The sequence below is a fragment of the Bos grunniens genome, chromosome 4 (genome assembly GCF_055505025.1).
Source record: "Bos grunniens cultivar Pamir isolate PY7600 chromosome 4, Bosgru_T2T1.0, whole genome shotgun sequence".
Classification (NCBI taxonomy): Eukaryota; Metazoa; Chordata; class Mammalia; order Artiodactyla; family Bovidae; genus Bos; species Bos grunniens.
Genome location: NC_141168.1, coordinates 59607740 through 59626660, shown reverse-complemented (window position 1 = coordinate 59626660; position 18921 = coordinate 59607740). Strand labels below are relative to the sequence as shown.

The 18921-nt window shown below is 39.4% G+C and overlaps 1 protein-coding gene and 2 long non-coding RNA genes across 5 annotated transcripts in view; 1 reads left to right on the top strand and 2 right to left on the bottom strand.

The window, feature by feature from the left end:
* Window positions 1-18921, top strand: part of AOAH (acyloxyacyl hydrolase) — a 190488-nt gene that overhangs the window by 23066 nt on the left and 148501 nt on the right. For all 3 annotated transcript variants that reach the window (XM_086396565.1, XM_086396566.1, XM_086396567.1), the window contains one exon: window positions 10907-10973. In XM_086396565.1, the coding sequence (XP_086252691.1) occupies window positions 10907-10973 (67 nt within the window). The remainder of the gene's footprint in view (window positions 1-10906; window positions 10974-18921) is intronic.
* On the bottom strand, window positions 374-16527 carry LOC147374230 (uncharacterized). The gene is made up of 3 exons (XR_015162537.1): window positions 16415-16527; window positions 6207-6425; window positions 374-523 (listed from the first exon to the last, which is right to left on the bottom strand). It is a non-coding gene; the product is annotated as an uncharacterized LOC147374230 (long non-coding RNA).
* The window catches only part of LOC147374229 (uncharacterized), a 38544-nt gene continuing 37330 nt past the window's right edge, over window positions 17708-18921 (bottom strand). The window contains exon 3 of the long non-coding RNA XR_015162538.1: window positions 17708-17806. This is a non-coding gene — a long non-coding RNA (uncharacterized LOC147374229). The remainder of the gene's footprint in view (window positions 17807-18921) is intronic.

Below are 18921 nucleotides of genomic sequence, written 5' to 3'. Positions count from 1 at the left end.
ACTCATAAGCTCAGTTTTGTATTTAAAAATAAAAACTAAGAGAAGATAATACACAAATACATTTGCTTGCAACGTCCCAGTCTGACTACTGCTAACATTTTGACATAATTGCATCATCTTTCTTTCATGGAATTAGAATGTGACAAATAAACTAGAAGGCGCTTTGGCCTCCCCTGATCCCAGTTCTGTTGTCCTTCTACCTCTCTAGAGAGAACCATTCATGTGAACTTGATGGGTATTAGCTTTGTCAAATTTTATACTTTTACATTCACGTCATTGTCTATGAATCTATAGATGATGTGTAGTATTATCTATGGGTAATTTTTAAATCTTTTCCTGGTAAAAGGAAACAAATGCAGAAAACCACACAAAATAAATGTATAGTTTTATTAGCTATTGAAAGGTGAACATCTTTGTAAACAGAGTCCAGAGGAACAGGGCTGTGTTCAAAAAGGAACAGATTGGTGGCTACTCCAGAAGTCCCATCCACATGCTCCATCTCATCAAAAACTCCTCCTTCTCCCTAAAAAAAGAAAAAAAAAAAAAAAAACCTGCCTGTTACTATAATCATCCTCTTATATTGCTTTATAACTTTCTCATCCAACTGGGTATCTCCAGACACCATAGTTCTGTTCAGTTTTTAATTTTTGATGTGTCTTTTAAGTCTCATTTTAATCTACCAGTTTCTTTTCCATCCCTTCCTTTTCCTTGTAAGTGAGCTATGGAATCTGCCCTGTAGTTTCTGCATTTTGTTGGTGCATCCCTGTGGTAGGATTGAATGTGTTTCTCTGTGTCTGTATTTCCTGAAAATGGCAGCTAGATCTGAGGCTTGACCAGACTCCAGTTTGATTTCTTCGGTAAGGCTATAAATGGTGTTTTCTTTCATCAGGAAGCCATCATAAGTGTTTTTCTCTTGTTTTATTTTTGTGATATTAGCACTGTTGATGCTCTATGACTGTTACTGCATTGGGGTTACAAAATGGTGCTGTTCTAATATATCAATTATATTTCATTTAGCAGCTGAAATACATTAGAGTCAGTTTCCCTCATCTTCATTATCATTTAGATATATCTTTAGATAGTTGCTGCTGCTGCTAAGTCACTTCAGTCATGTCCTACTCTTAGCGACCCCATGGACTGCAGCCTGCCATGCTCCTCCATCCATGGGATTTTCCAGGCAAGAGTACTGGAGTGGGGTGCCATTGCCTTCTCCATTAGATAGTTGAGTTACTGTCTAAAGTTCATTCCTTAGAAGGGACTCGTGGGAACAATATTCCCTGAATTCTTGCATGTATTTTTTCTCCACAGTTACTAATGGTACTATTTATTCTAAGAAAGGCAGGGTAAATGCTTGATTCTTTTTCTCTACTTGCCAGTTTTCAAATAATTCATTGCCCTTGTGGTATCATCCCAAACTAGTCATTTAGTCAGTTCAGTTCAGTCACTCAGTCATGTCCAACTCTGCAACCCCATGGACTGCAGCACGTCAGGCCTCCCTGTCCATCACCAACTGCCAGAGTTGACTCAAACTCATGTCCATTGAGTCACTGATGCCATCCATCTCATCCTCTGTCATCCCCTTCTCCTCCCACCTTCAATCTTTTCCAGAATCAGGGTCTTTCCAAATGAGTCAGTTCTTCGCATCAGGTAGCCAAAGTATTGAAGTTTCAGTTTCAGCATCAGTCCTTCCAATGAATATTCAGGACTGATCTCTTTTAGAATGGACTAGTTTGATCTCCTTGAAGTCCAAGGGTCTCTCAAGAGTCTTCTCCAACACCACAGTTCAAAAGCATCAATTCTTCAGCACTCAGCTTTCTTTAGAGTCCAACTCTCTCATCCACACATAACTACTGGAAAAACCATAGCCTTGACTAGACAGACCTTTGTTGGCAAAGTAATGTCCCTAGGTTTTCTTTACAGTATCATTATGAACTCATGAATTCATATGCATTTGATGAGTTTTAGTCTACTTCAGTTATTATCCTTTTGAAGCTCAAATTTGTCTCATCTTTGACCAGTGGGAACTTCTGTAAGCTGACTCCTTTTGACATAAGTCTACATAATCATTGATAGCTTCCTCACTAACTGGTATGAGAGTTGTACTAGCCTGTCTAGTACATTTCCAAGCCCAGGCTTGAAATCAGTCATTTCTCTTAGATGCTCTGGTTTCTTTTAGTGGGAAATAGTATTAAGACCACAAGGTCTGAGTGCATAGGAATGTCATTGCTACTCAGTCGGTCATTCTTTCTAGACTTCTTCTGTTGACAGTGATAGAAAACATACATATATATATTTACTTATATTATTTTAAGATAAAACATCAAATGAGTTCATCCTGTCACTTTAAATTCAAATTCAGGACTGCAGGATTTTTTCTTTGCATCTTCTGTCTCATATCGGTATCTTCTTTCCACAGTTGAAGTCCTAACTCTTATGGACAAGGGGATTGATTAAATTAAAATATCTCATGATTACTCATTTACCGATTCTCCTTTTCACATACAAGAAGCTCAGGATGTCAATCTTAATTCTACTATTATTAATATATTTTATAATCCTTGAGAGCAGTTAAATTGTTATTTGAATATGCTTTCCCCATATCTCTACACTTTTTAATCATTGTACTGTATTATTTTAGCATACAGCCATTACATACAATATATACATTCCCTTTGCACCCTCATTTAGTTTTAGTTCCATCAGCAACTATAAGACTGATGTTCACCACCAGCCCTTATGCAGATGTCTCTCTAGTCGAGTTACTATCTAAAATTCATTCCTCAGAAACGACTCATGGGAACAATAGGCCCTGAATTCTTGCATGTTAATAACAAGCTGGCTTGTCCTTTATACTTGAAAGTCAGTGTTTTTCCAGATATAAAACTCCTTGGCATGTAATTTCTTTCCCTAAGTGTTGTAAATCGGAGAAGGCAATGGCACCCCACTCCAGTACTCTTGCCTGGAAAATCCCATGGACAGAGGAGCCTGGTGGGCTGCAGTCCATGGGGTCGCTAAGAGTCGGATACGACTGAGCGACTTCACTTTCACTTTTCACTTTCATGCATTGGAGAAGGAAATAGCAACCCACTCCAGTGTTCTTGCCTGGAGAATCCCAGGGATGCGGGAGCCTGGTGGGCTGCCGTCTATGGGGTTGCACAGAGTCGGGCACGACTGAAGTGACTTAGCAGCAGTAACAGCAAGTGTCATAAGTATGTTATTAAAAGTTTAATCATAATCTAATTTTCCTTTTCTTATAAGTTATTTACTGTTTTTGCCTAGTTCGAATGATTTTTTTTCATTTTTATAAAATTTAGTCATTTAACTAGACTATATCTTGGTGTCAGTTGTTGTATGTTGATGTCCTCAAGCACACGGTATGCTCTCTCAATCTGTGGCTTCAAATACATTTTTTTTAAATCTCACAAACTTTGTAGTATTTGCTCAGTTTTCTTGATTTGGTTTTCTTCTTCGGGGATTTACAGTATCCATATTTTAAATCTTCTTTGCCTGTATTAATGATTTTGCCTATCTCTTGAATGAATAATTTAACAATTTCTTTTCTTCAGCTAAGACAGCAAAAGAGATGATTTATCGTATACATGTTACATTCAGCCACAATTGAGAAGATAACTAGTCCAAAAATCACAGGTCCAGGGCAATGGACCTAAAGGGACCCCTTTGATATAAGCAAGGTGGGTCTCTCAAAGGTGGTCAAGGTGATCAGAATAGCTATGGATGTTCCAGATCCACTGAGACAAGTTCTAGATAGTAGGCATGCCATCCAACAATTTGTACCAGCATCACTGGCCTCTAACTTCCCTTATTTCTGCTTCTGTGGTTTCCATGGCTATACGGGTTTCCTTGGACCTCTGCCTCATCTTTCTTCTTTTGTGCTTCAGCTTGTGTGTTCACTTCTTCCTCCACTTCATTCTCATGGCATGGAGGTTTCTGAAAAGATGGCTTTAGGCTGAGAAATTTATTTATTTTTAATTGGAGGATAATTGCTTTACAATATTGTGTTGGTTTCTGCCATACATCAACATGAACCAGCCATGGGCATACGTATGTCCCCTCCTTCTTGAACCTTCCACCCCATCTCACCCCTCTAGGTAATCAGAACACCGGGTTTGAGCTCCCTGTGTCATACAGCAGATTCCTACCAGCTACCTATTTCACACACAGTAATGTGCATATTTCAGTACTCTCTCTATTCATCCCACCCTCTCCTTTCCGCCTGTGTCACAAGTCTTTCTCTATGTCTGCGCCTCCACTGCTGCTCTGCAGATAGGTTCATTAGTACTATCTTCCTAGACTCCATATACATACATTAATATATGATGAATACTTCTTCATCACTTCATTTCTTTTTTTATCTTGAAAGTTTTCCTCTTTTTCATCTTCTATTTCTTTTACAATGTGAGCTATTGTATGCCTTTATTCTCACATTCATTCTAATATGGATGTCATTTCTTTTATAATTTTGTGTTCTTTCCTGAATTCTTTTATTCCATTTCTGAGTTTTTTCAGTTCTGATTTCTGTTGTTCTTTCATGTCTTGTATCGTTTTATTAATACTTCTCACTCATTTTAAAATACTGTTATGTTTTAATCCTTTTTTTTTTGGCACGATTTTCTGGCATGCTTTTGCTATCTGCAAGGATGTGATTCTGTTCCTTATTCTTTTTTTTCTTCTTATAATAACTTTGTATGGGAGTTGACCTAGATACATTTCTGTTGCTTATTTTTATGTGAAATTATTTTTCCAAAACTCTTAGAAAGAGAAGTGGTTCAGGGCAGCCTCTCCAAATGCACAGAATTCCTTCCTCTGTTGTTTTTGTTGGTGTTAAAAAATAAACACATGGCTGCTTGCATTTTGAGATTTTCTGATTCTATCTTCCTGCCCACTTTTATCTGGATTTTCTCTTTGTTTTGCTTCTATCCAGCTAATTTCTCCTCAGTGTGAGTCTTATCCTGGAAGGGAGCTCTGGTAGATGAGTTTCTAGAATTCGGGGATGCCTCACCACTCAAATGCCTTTGTCCTTCTAACCCTGAGTCTTTTGTACTCATGTCCAACAGAAGTGGGCTAAACCTCATCCCCGCCTTTCCCACTTTCAGCTGATATTCTTACTGGCCCACCATACTTTGTCATCAATACCCAGGCTGTTTTGGCGATTCATCTATTTACTCCTTGCATCCCTTTACTTTCTCCCACACTTGATAACCCCCAAGTCTCACAGTTGTGAGTGATTTCTTGTTGCCTTAATTGTATTTGGGGGCTCATGGAGATATCTAGTTTTGCTGTAACTAATGTTCATAGTGTTTTGGTTTTCCTATTCAGAAGCTTTATTATTATTATTATTTTTTTTAATTGAGATTCAGTGAAATACGAAAACTCTGCTGCCTCAGAATCCTCCCTTGTGGGGATCTCATTTTTACATCAATAGTTACTGCATATACCACTCTGCAACTTCTGGTTTTCAGTCAACAGTATGTTTTTGGATCTATACATGTCAAGATATACATAGACTTAGGTCGAGCCTCTAAGTTATTCTACAGTCCTTCACCATATAAATGTCCCTTATTTTATTTATCCATCCCTTTATTATTGGACATTCAGCACCTATTATAAACCTTACTTTTTATTCTCAGATCTCTGAATTAGAGGAAGAAGAAGAAAATGTTATTATCATTTTACAAGGAAAAAAAATAAATAGTCATAATTATCATTAAGACTTGTTTTGACTAGTTTTCATTTCTGTGTAGCAGACCACACTGATAGATATCACCATTTGTGCCTCGAGTTTGATTTTCTCTTTTTAGGCAAAGTTTTGTTGTTCAAAGGTGAAAGCGTGAGTAAAAATCCTGTTTCTCAGATGATCCTGTTCTAATGTACCAGCAAAACATAAAAATGCATTAACCAAGATTGCTGGTATTCAAGGTTCCATCTTGGCTCCTTCTGACTCTTAACAAAAAATTTTTGTTCAGGTAAAATGAGAGGCTGAAAGTCAGATTCCAGTAAAATAGTAGCTGGCACATCACCAAAGGGAAGCAAAGGAGGTATTTCTGTTTTCAGTAGTGGGCTACCTTTCAATTAGAGGAGATTTTCAAAGAATTCATAAGCCTACTTGGGGGTATTTTCATTTTGTTAATTAACATTTATGTCTGGGTGGAAATAAAGCACTCAGTTCAGATTAAAGGCTCTTTGACCTGACAGACAGGAAGGCAGAGTGGACGTTACTGTTTCCATTTTGTGGAGGCGGAAGAACATATAGAACAGTCATGCGAATTGTGTAGGGCAACAGTGGCAGTCTGATCGTTGGCTGAAGATTTCTCCTTCTAGAAGACATCCTAGGACTGCTTTGTTTATGAAATATGAAAACATCCGCACTGCCTGAGTACACCCAATGTTGCCTTCTCTCTGGAGAGCTAGGAGAATGGGAGAGAGGGGAAGTCAAATTATGCACAGCAACAGTTAGGATTTTTAAAATTACTTTTAAGTAATACTGCTTTTACCTCCAAAGCTAAATAAGTTTATAAAACATAACCTTAGCAGAAAAAAGCATGCAGAAACATTCTGGAGAATAATCACTCAGTAAATCATGTTGGCCTTTCCTGTGCCTGGGAAGACAGTTTTTTCGAATTGTGCAAAATATTTCTGACCTTCAGTTTCACCCACTGCTTTTGCCTCTGGCTCTCATTAGTAAACACCTTGGAAGAATCTCAGAATTGTTAATGGAAAAATGATTAATAGAATCATTCTCACCAGGGGTCAGCAGACTCCTATGCCCTCAGTGTCTTGCTAGAACTTCACTTTCTTGGGTCACCTGTGCAGAAATCTTATCTCCGTGGAGTATGATAGTTAAAAACTGATGTCAACTTAAAATGAGAAAGGCAACTCTCTTCGCATTCTGTAGGCTCTGAAAATCTACATGCACCCTTAGAACACACAGCCACAGAACTATCTTGGTGGTCAACTCATTGTGTTTTAAATTTCTAATTAGTAAGTTGGTATACACCTGCCATACCCGAGGTAGATGAGGCATCAAAAAATGTCCTAAGTACATTGAAATGCATACTACAAATAACTTGGGCTTTTGGAATAAAAGATTTTAATCTCTTACTGAACCATTCTACCCTTGAGGAAGCCTTCAATTCTCAAAGTTTCTTCTCATAGAATGAGGGTGAAAAAACCACTCCCCCAAAAGTCTCTTATGAGAAAAGAAATGATGGTAAACCTAAAGGTGACTTACTACCTGAAATGTTCTAGGTTTTATTTACACCCATATATATGGATACACTTAACATATGATGACTGTGCAATTGTTTCTTTTTTAACCTTCCTTTGCCTTTGGAATTGGCCATACCTTTTTATCCCTATGCTGTTTCAAGTCCTTTTCATTCTGTAGAAATTAAACGCTCTTGTAACTTCCTGGTCGCAAGCACAATTTAACTGTAGACTTTTTACATCAGATAGGTTACTAGCACTATGTTGGTGTCAATCTTTTGTTCAGTTGTAGCAATAACAGGTTATCACCTAATTATGGCTGACTGGGCCCGATCAGGCTTTTTCTAGAGACTTTGCCTATCTCTGCTCTGTCGTCTTCTAGGTCTATCTAGAGTTTAGCTCTCAGAAACCCAGCTCGTGTCCCACATTAGCCATTTCTGCAGTAGCCTGTCATTCTTAACCATCACGAAATTTGAGGAAACTGATTGTTGGCCCTGCACAGAGATTAGGAAATGTTGCCACTTACTTCAACTTGAGCAAAACAAGATTCTAGAATAAATACACACATACACACACATGCACACGGAAGCATCTCTTATTTTACCAGAAAGAAAAAAAATTGTTCCCTGCCTTTCAGACAACACTGCAAGTGTATCAAAGAACACCTGGTGTCCATTTTTAAATTGCTCTGCTCTTGGCTAAACTAGTTCTCACGAACAACACTGGAAACTCATTCCAAAGTGCGTTACAAGTCTGTGTAAGTTTGAATGTCAGTTATATAATCCTCCAACTTCCAAGACAACATAGTGAAGGGGACTGAATCCTACTCCTACATTTTTCAGATGAGGAAACTGAAACCCAGAAGGGAAATCAACCTGACCAAGGTCAAAGCCAGTTACCCAGTGCTGAAACCCAAGTCTCTGAGTTCTGGAGCATCAAAGTTCCTTAGGACCCCTAAAAAGGAACACCCAAGGGGGTGCTGTTTTTATTTTATAGCAGTAGTGTTGAGATTTAGTTCAATTATACATGCATTTAAAGTGTATACTTCAATTAATAATTAAGTCACTCAGTTGTGTCTGACTCTTTGCAACCCCATGAACTGTAGCCCACCAGGCTCCTCTGTCCATGGAATTTTCCAGGCAAGAATACTGGAGTGGATAGCCATTCTCTTCTCCAGGGGATCTTCCCAACCTAAGGATTGAACACATGTCTCCTGCACCACAGGTGCATTCTTTACCATCTGAGCCACCAGGAAAGCCCAAGAATACTGGAGTGGGTAGCCTATCCCTTTTCCAGGGGATCTTCCTGACCCAGGAATGGAAACGGGGCCTCATGCAGTGCAGGCAGATTCTTTACCAGCTGAACGGAGTTGTATGTCCATCACCACCATATATTTAAGAATATTTTCATTATATCAACAAGGACCTCCACCCACCTCAGTTGCCCACTCCTAACCATCCATTCCTTCCAGCCCTAAGCAACCACAAGTTGACTTTCTGTCTCTATGAATTTGCCTATTGTGGTCATCTCATATAAATGCAACCACAGAAGCATGTTTCTTTCATTTAGCATAATTAATGTTCATCCATGTTGTACCATGTATCAGAAAGTCATTACTCTTTATAGCTGGATACCATTTTGTTATGCGTAGATAGACTATTTTTTTCATCCATTCAGTCATTAATGGACGTTTGGATTTGAATTGTTTCCACTTATTTGATTTTATATAAAGATAATTCCACTATGAACATTCATGTGTAAGTTTTTGTGTGGAAATGTTTGTATTCTTTTGGGTATATGCCAGCAGTGGGCTTGTTGGCACACATAGTAACCCTATACTTAACCTTTTGAGGATCTGTCAGACTGTTTACCAAAGTGGCTGTACCATTTTATATTCCTGCCAGCAGAATATGAAGATTCTAATTTCTTCATGGCCTCATCATTTCTTGTGCTTATCTTTATTTTTATTCTAGCATATCATAGTGGGTGTGAAGTGGCATCTCATTGTGGTTTTTAACATTTTCCTCTAACAGCTAATGATGTTGACCATCTTTTCATGTGCTTATTAGCTATTTGTGTAACTTCTTTGGAGAATATCTAGTCAGACACGTTTTGAAAATGTTTGGTACAATTCACCAGTGAAGCTGTCTGGCCCTGGGCTTTCCTTTATGGGACATTTTTGATTACTAGTTAAATCTCTTGTTATATCTCTATTAAGATTGTCTATTTATTCTTAAGTCAGTTTCAGCAGTCTGTCTTTCTAGGAATTTGTCCATTTCTTCTAAATTATCTAATTTGCTGCCATGAAGATGTCATAGTATTTCCTTATCATTCTTTTTATTTTTGTAAGGTCCATAGTAATGTGCGATAGGTTTTAAGTTCCTATTTAAAAAGCATAATGAATTTGAAGTCTTGTGCTTTATCACGAAAAAAAAAGTCCCATGAAACTATTTTAATATGAAAGTAGTATTTACATTGTGCCTCCCTTATGGTTATTTACCATTAAGAATCTGCCTGCAATGCAGGAGACTCCGGTTCAATTCCTGGGTTGGGAAGATGCCCTGGAGAATGGATAGGCTACCCACTCCAGTATTCTTGCCTGGAAAATTCCATGGACAGAGGAGCCTGGCAGGCTACAGTCAATGGGGTCATAAGGAGTCAGACACAATTGAGTGACTTTCACTTTTCAAGAGTATTGGCTCTCTTACTAGTACTCCCACTCCAGTACTCTTGCTTGGAGAATTCCATAAGACAGAGGAGCCTGGTGGGCTACAGTCCATGCTGTCACAAAGAGTGGAACATGCATAAGTGATGAACACTTTCTCTTTCAAGAGTACTAGAGAGAGTTCCCATATTTATCTTGTTATTCCACTACCCTACTCCCCAAATAACTGGCAGCCCAGTTTGAGGTAAACAGGACAAGAAAAATTCCCAGGGAGAGTTTCCCATCTGTTCCTGGACAGTCCATCTATCCTAACCTTGCTAAAGTCCTCCTTGGAATGACCAGGGTTCCACAATGGCTGACAAAGCAGAGAAACAGGGCCAGAGAGTTAACAGGTTTCATTGTGCAAACAGATTGATGCACAAAGCCTTCCTGTACTGTCATAACAGGGGAGGCAGGAGGAAGGGGATTGTTTAGGTAATGGGTTTGTGTGTGTCTATGTGTGTGTTCTCTCTGGTGTAGGTGGCAATACAGAGACACCTGTGACTGTTAGTATCTTTTTATCTCTGGGATACCAACAGCAAAAGCTAAATAGTCAAAGTCAAGTCTTTTTTCCCCCCAAATGAATACCAGAGAAGAATATTTTCAACAAAGCAATACTTCAGATTATTTACTTTCCAGCAAATCCTGTTTCTATCATTAACAGATGAGATCCTCACTACCATTCAGACGTTCCCTGCTACACAAAAGAAAATGAGACTCCAGAATTTAACTGTATTTTTATCAAAAACTAGCCTTCTTTAGCATGTATAGTAAGCAAAGTAGCATTTACATAAACCAGAGCTGGAAATGATATTTTCATGGATATAATAACTGTAACATTTCTGCCAAATCCTTATAATTAATCACTCGAATTAATGATAAATTAAGCACTCAGCTTCAGTTCCTAGTAAAGATCATTATTGACTCATGTGTTAAATTCATCATAATAATCTATTTCCCCTGCTTTATCTTTCTTAGAAAAACTGTTCTTGAAGACCACTTGCTATTTAGTGGTACATATATTTGGACCAGACATCACAAAACTGTGAGTATACTAATACATTCATCTGATTCAGTTGCTGGGACATGGTGGGAGGTGGGGAGAAAACTGGGAGATGCCTGGCTCCATTTCCAGCCGGATGTACTTACTGTACACGACATAAGTCCTATCTGGTTCTTGTTAATAGTAGAAAATTCAAACCTGACTCAGATCGTCATCCTAGGCAAAGGCTCTCTTCAAATTACTGTGTGGCAACTTGGCTCAGTTTCTCTCCAAGGGCCGTTTGGAAGAATTTTGACCAATAATGCCAATAAATGGGGAGATCCTAGTGGCTGGGACTGGATGTCTGCCCCCTTCTCTTGGGCTTTCCCTCCAGTCCCTCCTGGATTCTCAGGCCGTATGCTTCTCAGGTTCTTCTCTTCTTGCCTCCCACTTGCTGGCTGCCTGGCCTTCTCCTCTTCTCCAACCCCTGCCCCTTAGGATCCTATATGCATGCCATTGTCATTTTCTGTCTGCTTCCTTTCTTCTACCTTTTTTTCTTTTTTGAGCTCAGGACACTGAATCAGACACATCATATTCCTGTCCTTGGCTCTTTCTCATCAAGAATCCAAACTTGGCTTTCTTGCATTTCTTATCCAGTTATTTACCTAGTTATTCTGAATAATGTCATTAGCCCCCAAACCTACCACCCAAAGCAAAGTCTGGACCTTGACAATAACTTACCCTAACCACAGGGTCTCGTGTCTTTATTCTCATGATTTTCTCCACCCAAGTAATAAAGTCCATGCTCATCATTCTCTTGTTTTCCTTTTGTATAGTTATATATATATATGTATATTTTTATTAATATAATACATTATAGTCATAAAATAATATATAAGTAATTATTAAAACCTATTATGATTATTTTCTATATTCCTTTAAAGCATATTTTAAAATTTTAGTTATTTCTTTATAAAGAGATTATCACATCATTCATAATCTTTGGGGACCTACCACTTAAAATTGTATGTCTAAGATTCATCCATAGATTCGCGGCATTGCTGTAGTTCATGCACTCTGAGTACATAGAATATCCCATTGTGTCTCTACAAGAATCTATTCCCTCACTCTCCCATTGATGGGTATTTGGCTTGTTTTCTGATTTTCTCTTTTGTGAAGAAAGTGCTGCTGTGAACGTTCTTACATGGTTCCTGTTTTATATGCCCTTAGCCTCAGAGCAGAGTGGCTCAGAGAAACTACCCCCACAGCAGGGTAGCCTGCAGTTAAAGATTTCTAAAGACAAAAGAAACTTAAAACAATACAGACCAGAGGGACAATCAGTGCTCCATCGTGCTGTGCCCCTGCCTCTATTTATGTTAATCTCACTCTACTGTGGTCAGTGATTTTTCATGGACCCTGGACTGGGAGTGTTTAGAAGGCAGGGATTCCCATCTTCTTAGCTCGTCTCTCTATTACTGCCACTGCCTCCTAACAGGACCCCAGGCCTGCTGGATCCCCCATTGCCCTGCAAGTCCATAATCCACATTCTAGCTGATCAAATAGCTTCTTAATGCAAAACTAACTACGGCAATCTCCAACATAAAGTTTTTTACACACTTTACAGGATTCCTTAGCCCCCTGCACAAAGCTGTTTATGACCTTATCTCTGAGAACATGTTCAGACTCATTCCTGGCTCTTCTATAGCATACCATGCTCCAAAACAGTTGTAATTTTCCACACACACCAGAAGGTTTTTGCTTCAGGACTTTTGCGTGAAATGTTCCCTCATCTCCTACTTCTTTAGATCTTAGTTCCAGGGTCACTTCCTCTGGAAGTTTCCCTGACTCTCCCCAGGCTAAGATAGATACCTCCAACACACACACACACACACACACACACACACTCACACAAATTCTTCCTTTCCTATGCAAACTCCTGTGTGCTTTTCACATCTGTTTGTAATGTAATTCTCCATTTACTTTTCTAAGTTGCTAATGAGATTGAAATACTTCTGAGAACTAAGACTACATTTTTTAATCTAAGCAAAATATTAATACTTAAGCAAAATACTGAATATACAGAAGGAAGGAAAAAAGGAGGAAGGAGGGATCTTTGTATCACCAGAAAGAGAAGTCATTCAGTCATGTCTGACTCTTTGCAACCCCATGGACTGTAGCCTACCAGGCTTCTATGTCCATGGGATTTTCCAGGCAAGAGTACTGGAGTGGGTTGCCATTTCCTTCTCCAGGGGATCTTCCTGACCCAGGGATCGAACCCAGGTCTCCTGCATTGCAGACAGATGCTTTACCATCTGAGCCACCAGGGAAGCCTGTAACAGCAGGGCTTGGGGCAATACTTAAGCATAGAAAGTCTTCGATAAACATTCGTTAAATTGATTAATTCTTTTTAAAAACAAAATTATCACCACAGATGAACTCTGACTAGACTGCTTCAAAGAAAATTACTTGAACATATAAAAAAAGAAAAAAAAATAGCCTATAGTGAATCTGTTTACACACCTAGTCTGAGCCAGGTGCGCTGGGGAAACATCAGCTTGGCCAGAGAGGTTTTCTTGGACCTGGATTAGGGGACTGGAGAGTCACAGAGGCCAACAAAGGGCAGTACCCACAGATATCTAAAAGGGATATCAGAGATTAGCTACCAAGTGTGCTGGGAGTAATAGGGAAGTGGCCTGGCTTCACTGGGACATCCATTGTTATTCTATAGCTGGCTGGAGGGTGCTGAGTGCAAGAGCCAGGTAAGCATGGGATCAAAGGGAGGACAGACTTTGCACCAGTACTATAGGTGTGGACTGTACAAGAGACAGTCACCACCTCAAATAACTACAAATGGACACAGAGGGTTGAGAAAGAATGGGCCCAGCAAGCCATTGAAAGAGTAGGTGATAGGGAAAGGAGGAAAGTTCTTTCTTTGAGATGACTCAAAGTTATACGATGGCTAATTCTCACTAGCATGGGATAAGCCACTATGAAGAAAGATAGATGTAATAAACAATCCCTCTTTGCGGTTCCATCCACTGTTAGTTTTGTTTGTGAGTAATTTTTCAGGACCCATATTAGTTGTTTGCTGATAGAAATTACTCTTCCTATGGTGGCCTCTTCTTACAGCTTGTTTTAATCAATCACATGAAGTTCTGGGTTGATGTAGACCCTGAACATGACAATCTTATAATTTAGTTTTACCTAAATTTCAGGCTTCCAATATTAAATGTGTTTCCTAACCCAGAGGGCATCTCTCCTCATTATTTCACACCAGTCAATTCTCAGTGATTCATGGGCTAATTATTCAGCAATTACATTTTCTACCCACTGGCAAACCACAAGATATTGTTAGGAAGTGGGGCACTTAGCATTCAGGCATTCATTCCCCCAAGAACCCAGGTCAGACAGGGTGGGGCTACTTCCAGGAGCAGCCTGGCCCAGCCAGCAACCAGGGGCCCAGTCCTCCTTGTTCTGACATCCACTGTGCCAAATATTGCCAACCAAACCTGATGCTGGTCTTCTGCTCATCTCCCTTGCTTCATAGTATCTATGCTCTCAATCATAAATTCCTATATTCCAACTTAAGAGTTCTCAGAGATCAGGAGAGGCCTAAACTACTAACATATTTAGAAGAAAAATGCAAAACAGAGTTTATAACAATTTTGATACACCTTAAGTGTAATTAATGTATTTTTAAAGGACAAAAATATAAAGTATTACAACTGAGCCATTCACAGGACAATGGCAAAGGGGTGGGAGGGAAGCTCAAGAGGGAGGTGATATATGTATACTTAACAGCTGATTCACATTGTTGTACAGCAGAAACTAACATACCATTATAAAGCAATTATCCTCCAATTAAAAAAAAAATCCTAGGATAAACCATAATGGAAAAGAATAATAAAAAAAACCATGTGTGTGTGTATATATATATATATATATATATATATATATATATACTGCTATTGCTACTGCTAAGTCGCTTCAGTCGTGTCCGACTCTGTGCGACCCCATAGACAGCAGCCCACCAGGCTCCCCTGTCCCTGGGATTCTCCAGGCAAGAATACTGGACTGAGTTGCCATTTCCTTCTCCAATGCATGAAGGTGAAAAGTGAAAGTGAAGTCGCTCAGTCCTGTCCGACCCTGAGCGACCCCATGGACTGCAGCCTACCGGGCTCCTCAGTCCATGGGATTTTCCAGGCAAGAGTACTGGAGTGGGGTGCCATTGCCTTCTCCGATCTATATATATAGATATATAGATACAAGAAAATTGCTTTGCTATATAACAGGAATTAACATTGTAAATCAGCTATAATTCAATAAGAGTAAATAAGGAAAAAGATAACTACAAGATTTCTATAAATGATTAAATTCATAGTACACTCTGAAGAGCGTAGTCCAGAAGTGGGATAAAAGTGTTAAGTCATATGAGGAAGATCTTTTTTCAATGCTATGAGTGTGTCTCTGCGACTATATATTAATGCATAAATCCTCCTTTGGAAGTGATGTCAAAGGTTTAAATTTGAGAGCTTTCATGTGTGAAAGGCCCTGTCCTTGCTCTCTGCCATAGGCTATCACTCTACCTGTCTGTCCAAACTTAACCCTGACCTTGCTCCCTTCTTCTGAGTTATGATGATGATGAACGATCATCAGCATTGACTTCATTCTACCATGATCCTAATTAAATTTGTTAATTAGCTCTGTCAAATGTGTTGAAGTTTCCTGCCCACAAGACTCACTCCTGTAAAGGTCATAAAAGGATATAAATTGAAATGTGACCATTTTGGTCTTATTTGCTGCTCTGGAAAAGAGAAAGCAATGTTGAGTGGGAATAGTTATTACAGGTTTAGAGATTTCCTAAGTGAAAGTGAAAGTTGCTCAGTCATGTCCAACTCTTTACAACCCCATGGAATTCTCCAGGCCAGAATACTGGAGCGGGTAGCCTTTCCCTTCTCCAGGGGATCTTCCCAACCCAGGGATTGAACCCAGGTCTCCCACATAGCAGGCAGATGCTTTACCACCTGAGCCACCAGGGAAGCCCAAGAATACTAGAGTGCATAGCCTGTCCCTTCTCCAGTGGATCTTCCTGACCCAGGAATCAAACCAGGGTGTCCTGAATTGCAGGTGGATTCTTTACCAGCTGAGCCACCAGGGAAGCCCCTGGTAGGAAATTTGGAGATTTCCTAAGGATTTCACAAAGTATGTGTAGCCTAGGCCTTTTGTCCTGAGGTTGGTCAAGAGCACACATGCTACTTTGCCACTTCTTTGCAGCTTGCACATCCTTATCGTGATACACTTGTCTGGACATATGAGGCTCAGCATTTTCTATTCTTGTCCAAAGGAGTGCTTCTCACATTCAGTCTTTCTGATGATAAAACTCTGGTCTTAGAGGATTTGGGAGGGATACCACATGCCCAGCCTCCCTCTCCTATTTTTCAGTTAGAGAACACCAGTCTGAATGAGGGGCCCCCATCTTCACTCTCATATTCAAGTTCACTTACTTGAAATTGTGCTCTATTTGCAGGGGAAACAGAATAGGTGGACACCATATGATGAGTTGGCTCTTGTGGTTCTGAATTGCCACAGATGGGATATTGGCCTTAGGTTAAAAAAAAAAAAAAATTAAGCAGAGCCCTATTTATCACCCTTCTGAGTCCACTAAATACCAGATTCCCACAAAGACAGCAGTCATCAGTTAAATAAATGAACCATTAAATCGAGAACAGATGTGTGAAAACAGTCACCCTCTCCTGATTTACTGACCCTGGGTAGATATTACTTTGGTAATGGACCTTGTGTGTCACAAATAGCTTGTCCCACTGCTTAGCCACCTTTAAGTTGGTTACCTTCCCCTCCACCTCCCATGCGGAAACCCTGGGGCCAAGTGGATGATTCATGATGATCTCGCTTTTTTTTTTTTTTTTTTTTTTTTTTTTAAATTTTATTTTTTAAAAAAAAATCACATGCTCCCCATCCTGAACCCTCCTCCCTCCCAACCTCCCCATACCATCCCCCTGGGCCTTCCCAGCGCACCAGCCCCAAGCATCCAGCATCGTGCACTGAACCTGGACTGGCATCTCGTTTCATACATGACATTTCACATGTTTCAATGACATTCTCCCAAATCTTCCCACCCTCTCCCACAGAGTCCATAAGACTGTTCTATACATCAGTGTCTCTTTTGCTGTCTCGTACACAGGGTTATCGTTACCATCTTTCTAAATTCCATATACATGCGTTAGTATACTGTATTTATGTTTTTCCTTCTGGCTTACTTCACTCTGTATAATAGTCTCCAGTTTCATCCACCTCATTAGAACTGATTCAAATGTATTCTTTTTAATGGCTGAGTAATACTCCATTGTGTATATGTACCACAGCTTTCTTATCCATTCATCTGCTGATGGACATCTAGGTTGCTTCCATGTCCTGGCTATTATAAACAGTGCTGCGATGAACATTGGGGTACACGTGTCTCTTTCAATTCTGGTTTCCTCAGTGTGTATGCCCAGCAGTGGGGTTGCTGGATCATAAGGCAGTTCTATTTCCAGTTTTTTAAGGAATCTCCACACTGTTCTCCATAGTGGCTGTACTAATTTGCATTCCCACCAACAGTGTAAGAGGGTTCCCTTTTCTCCACACCCTCTCCAGCATTTATTATTTGTAGACTTTTGGATCGCAGCCATTCTGACTGGTGTGAAATGGTACCTCATAGTGGTTTTGATTTGCATTTCTCTGATAAAGAGTGATGTTGAACATCTTTTCATCTTCACTCTCATATTCAAGTTCACTTACTTGAAATTGTGCTCTATTTGCAGGGGAAACAGAATAGGTGGACACCATATGATGAGTTGGCTCTTGTGGTTCTGAATTGCCACAGATGGGATATTGGCCTTAGGTTAAAAAAAAAAAAAAATTAAGCAGAGCCCTATTTATCACCCTTCTGAGTCCACTAAATACCAGATTCCCACAAAGACAGCAGTCATCAGTTAAATAAATGAACCATTAAATCGAGAACAGATGTGTGAAAACAGTCACCCTCTCCTGATTTACTGACCCTGGGTAGATATTACTTTGGTAATGGACCTTGTGTGTCACAAATAGCTTGTCCCACTGCTTAGCCACCTTTAAGTTGGTTACCTTCCCCTCCACCTCCCATGCGGAAACCCTGGGGCCAAGTGGATGATTCATGATGATCTCGCTTTGCCCTCTTAACTCAGGTGCTCACAAAAGGCTGAAAAGCCATCTTGCCAGTCACGTTGTTAGTCTCATTCAGCTGGAATGAAATTTGGAAGCCGCGATCTTAGCCTATGTTTTCACATACTGCTACTGCTAAGCTGCTAAGTCGCTTCAGTCATGTCCGACTCTGTGCTACCCCATAAACGGCAGCCCACCAGGCTCCCCCGTCCCTGGGATTCTCCAGGCAAGAACACTGGAGTGGGTAGCCATTTCCTTCTCCAGTATGTTTTCACATACTAGTGACCTTCAATTTTTTTTTCTTTTTTATTGAAGTATAGTTGATTTATAATATTGTCTAAGTTTCAAGGGTACAACAAAGTGATTTGATTATGCATATATTTCTTTATTTTATTTTCCATTATAGTTTATTGCAAGATATTAAATATAGTTCCCTGTGCTACACAGTAAAACCTTGTTGTTTATCTATTTCGTATGTTAGTCTGCATCTGTTAATCCCATATTCCTAATTTATCCCTCCCATCTTCCCCTTTGGTAACCTTAAGTCTGTTTTCTATATCTATGAGTCTATTTCTATTTTGTATATAAGTTCATTTGAGCTATTTTTTATATTCTACATATAAGTAATATATAATATTTGTCTTTGACTTACTTCACTTATGATAATCTTCAGGTCCATCCATATTGCAGCAAATGGCATTATTTCATTCTTTTTTATGGTATCATTTAATTCTTTTGTATTCATTTTCTTGGTTTAAGAAGCGTGTTGGGAGTGGCAGGTAGAAACTGAATATGGAGGCTTTGTTTTAGC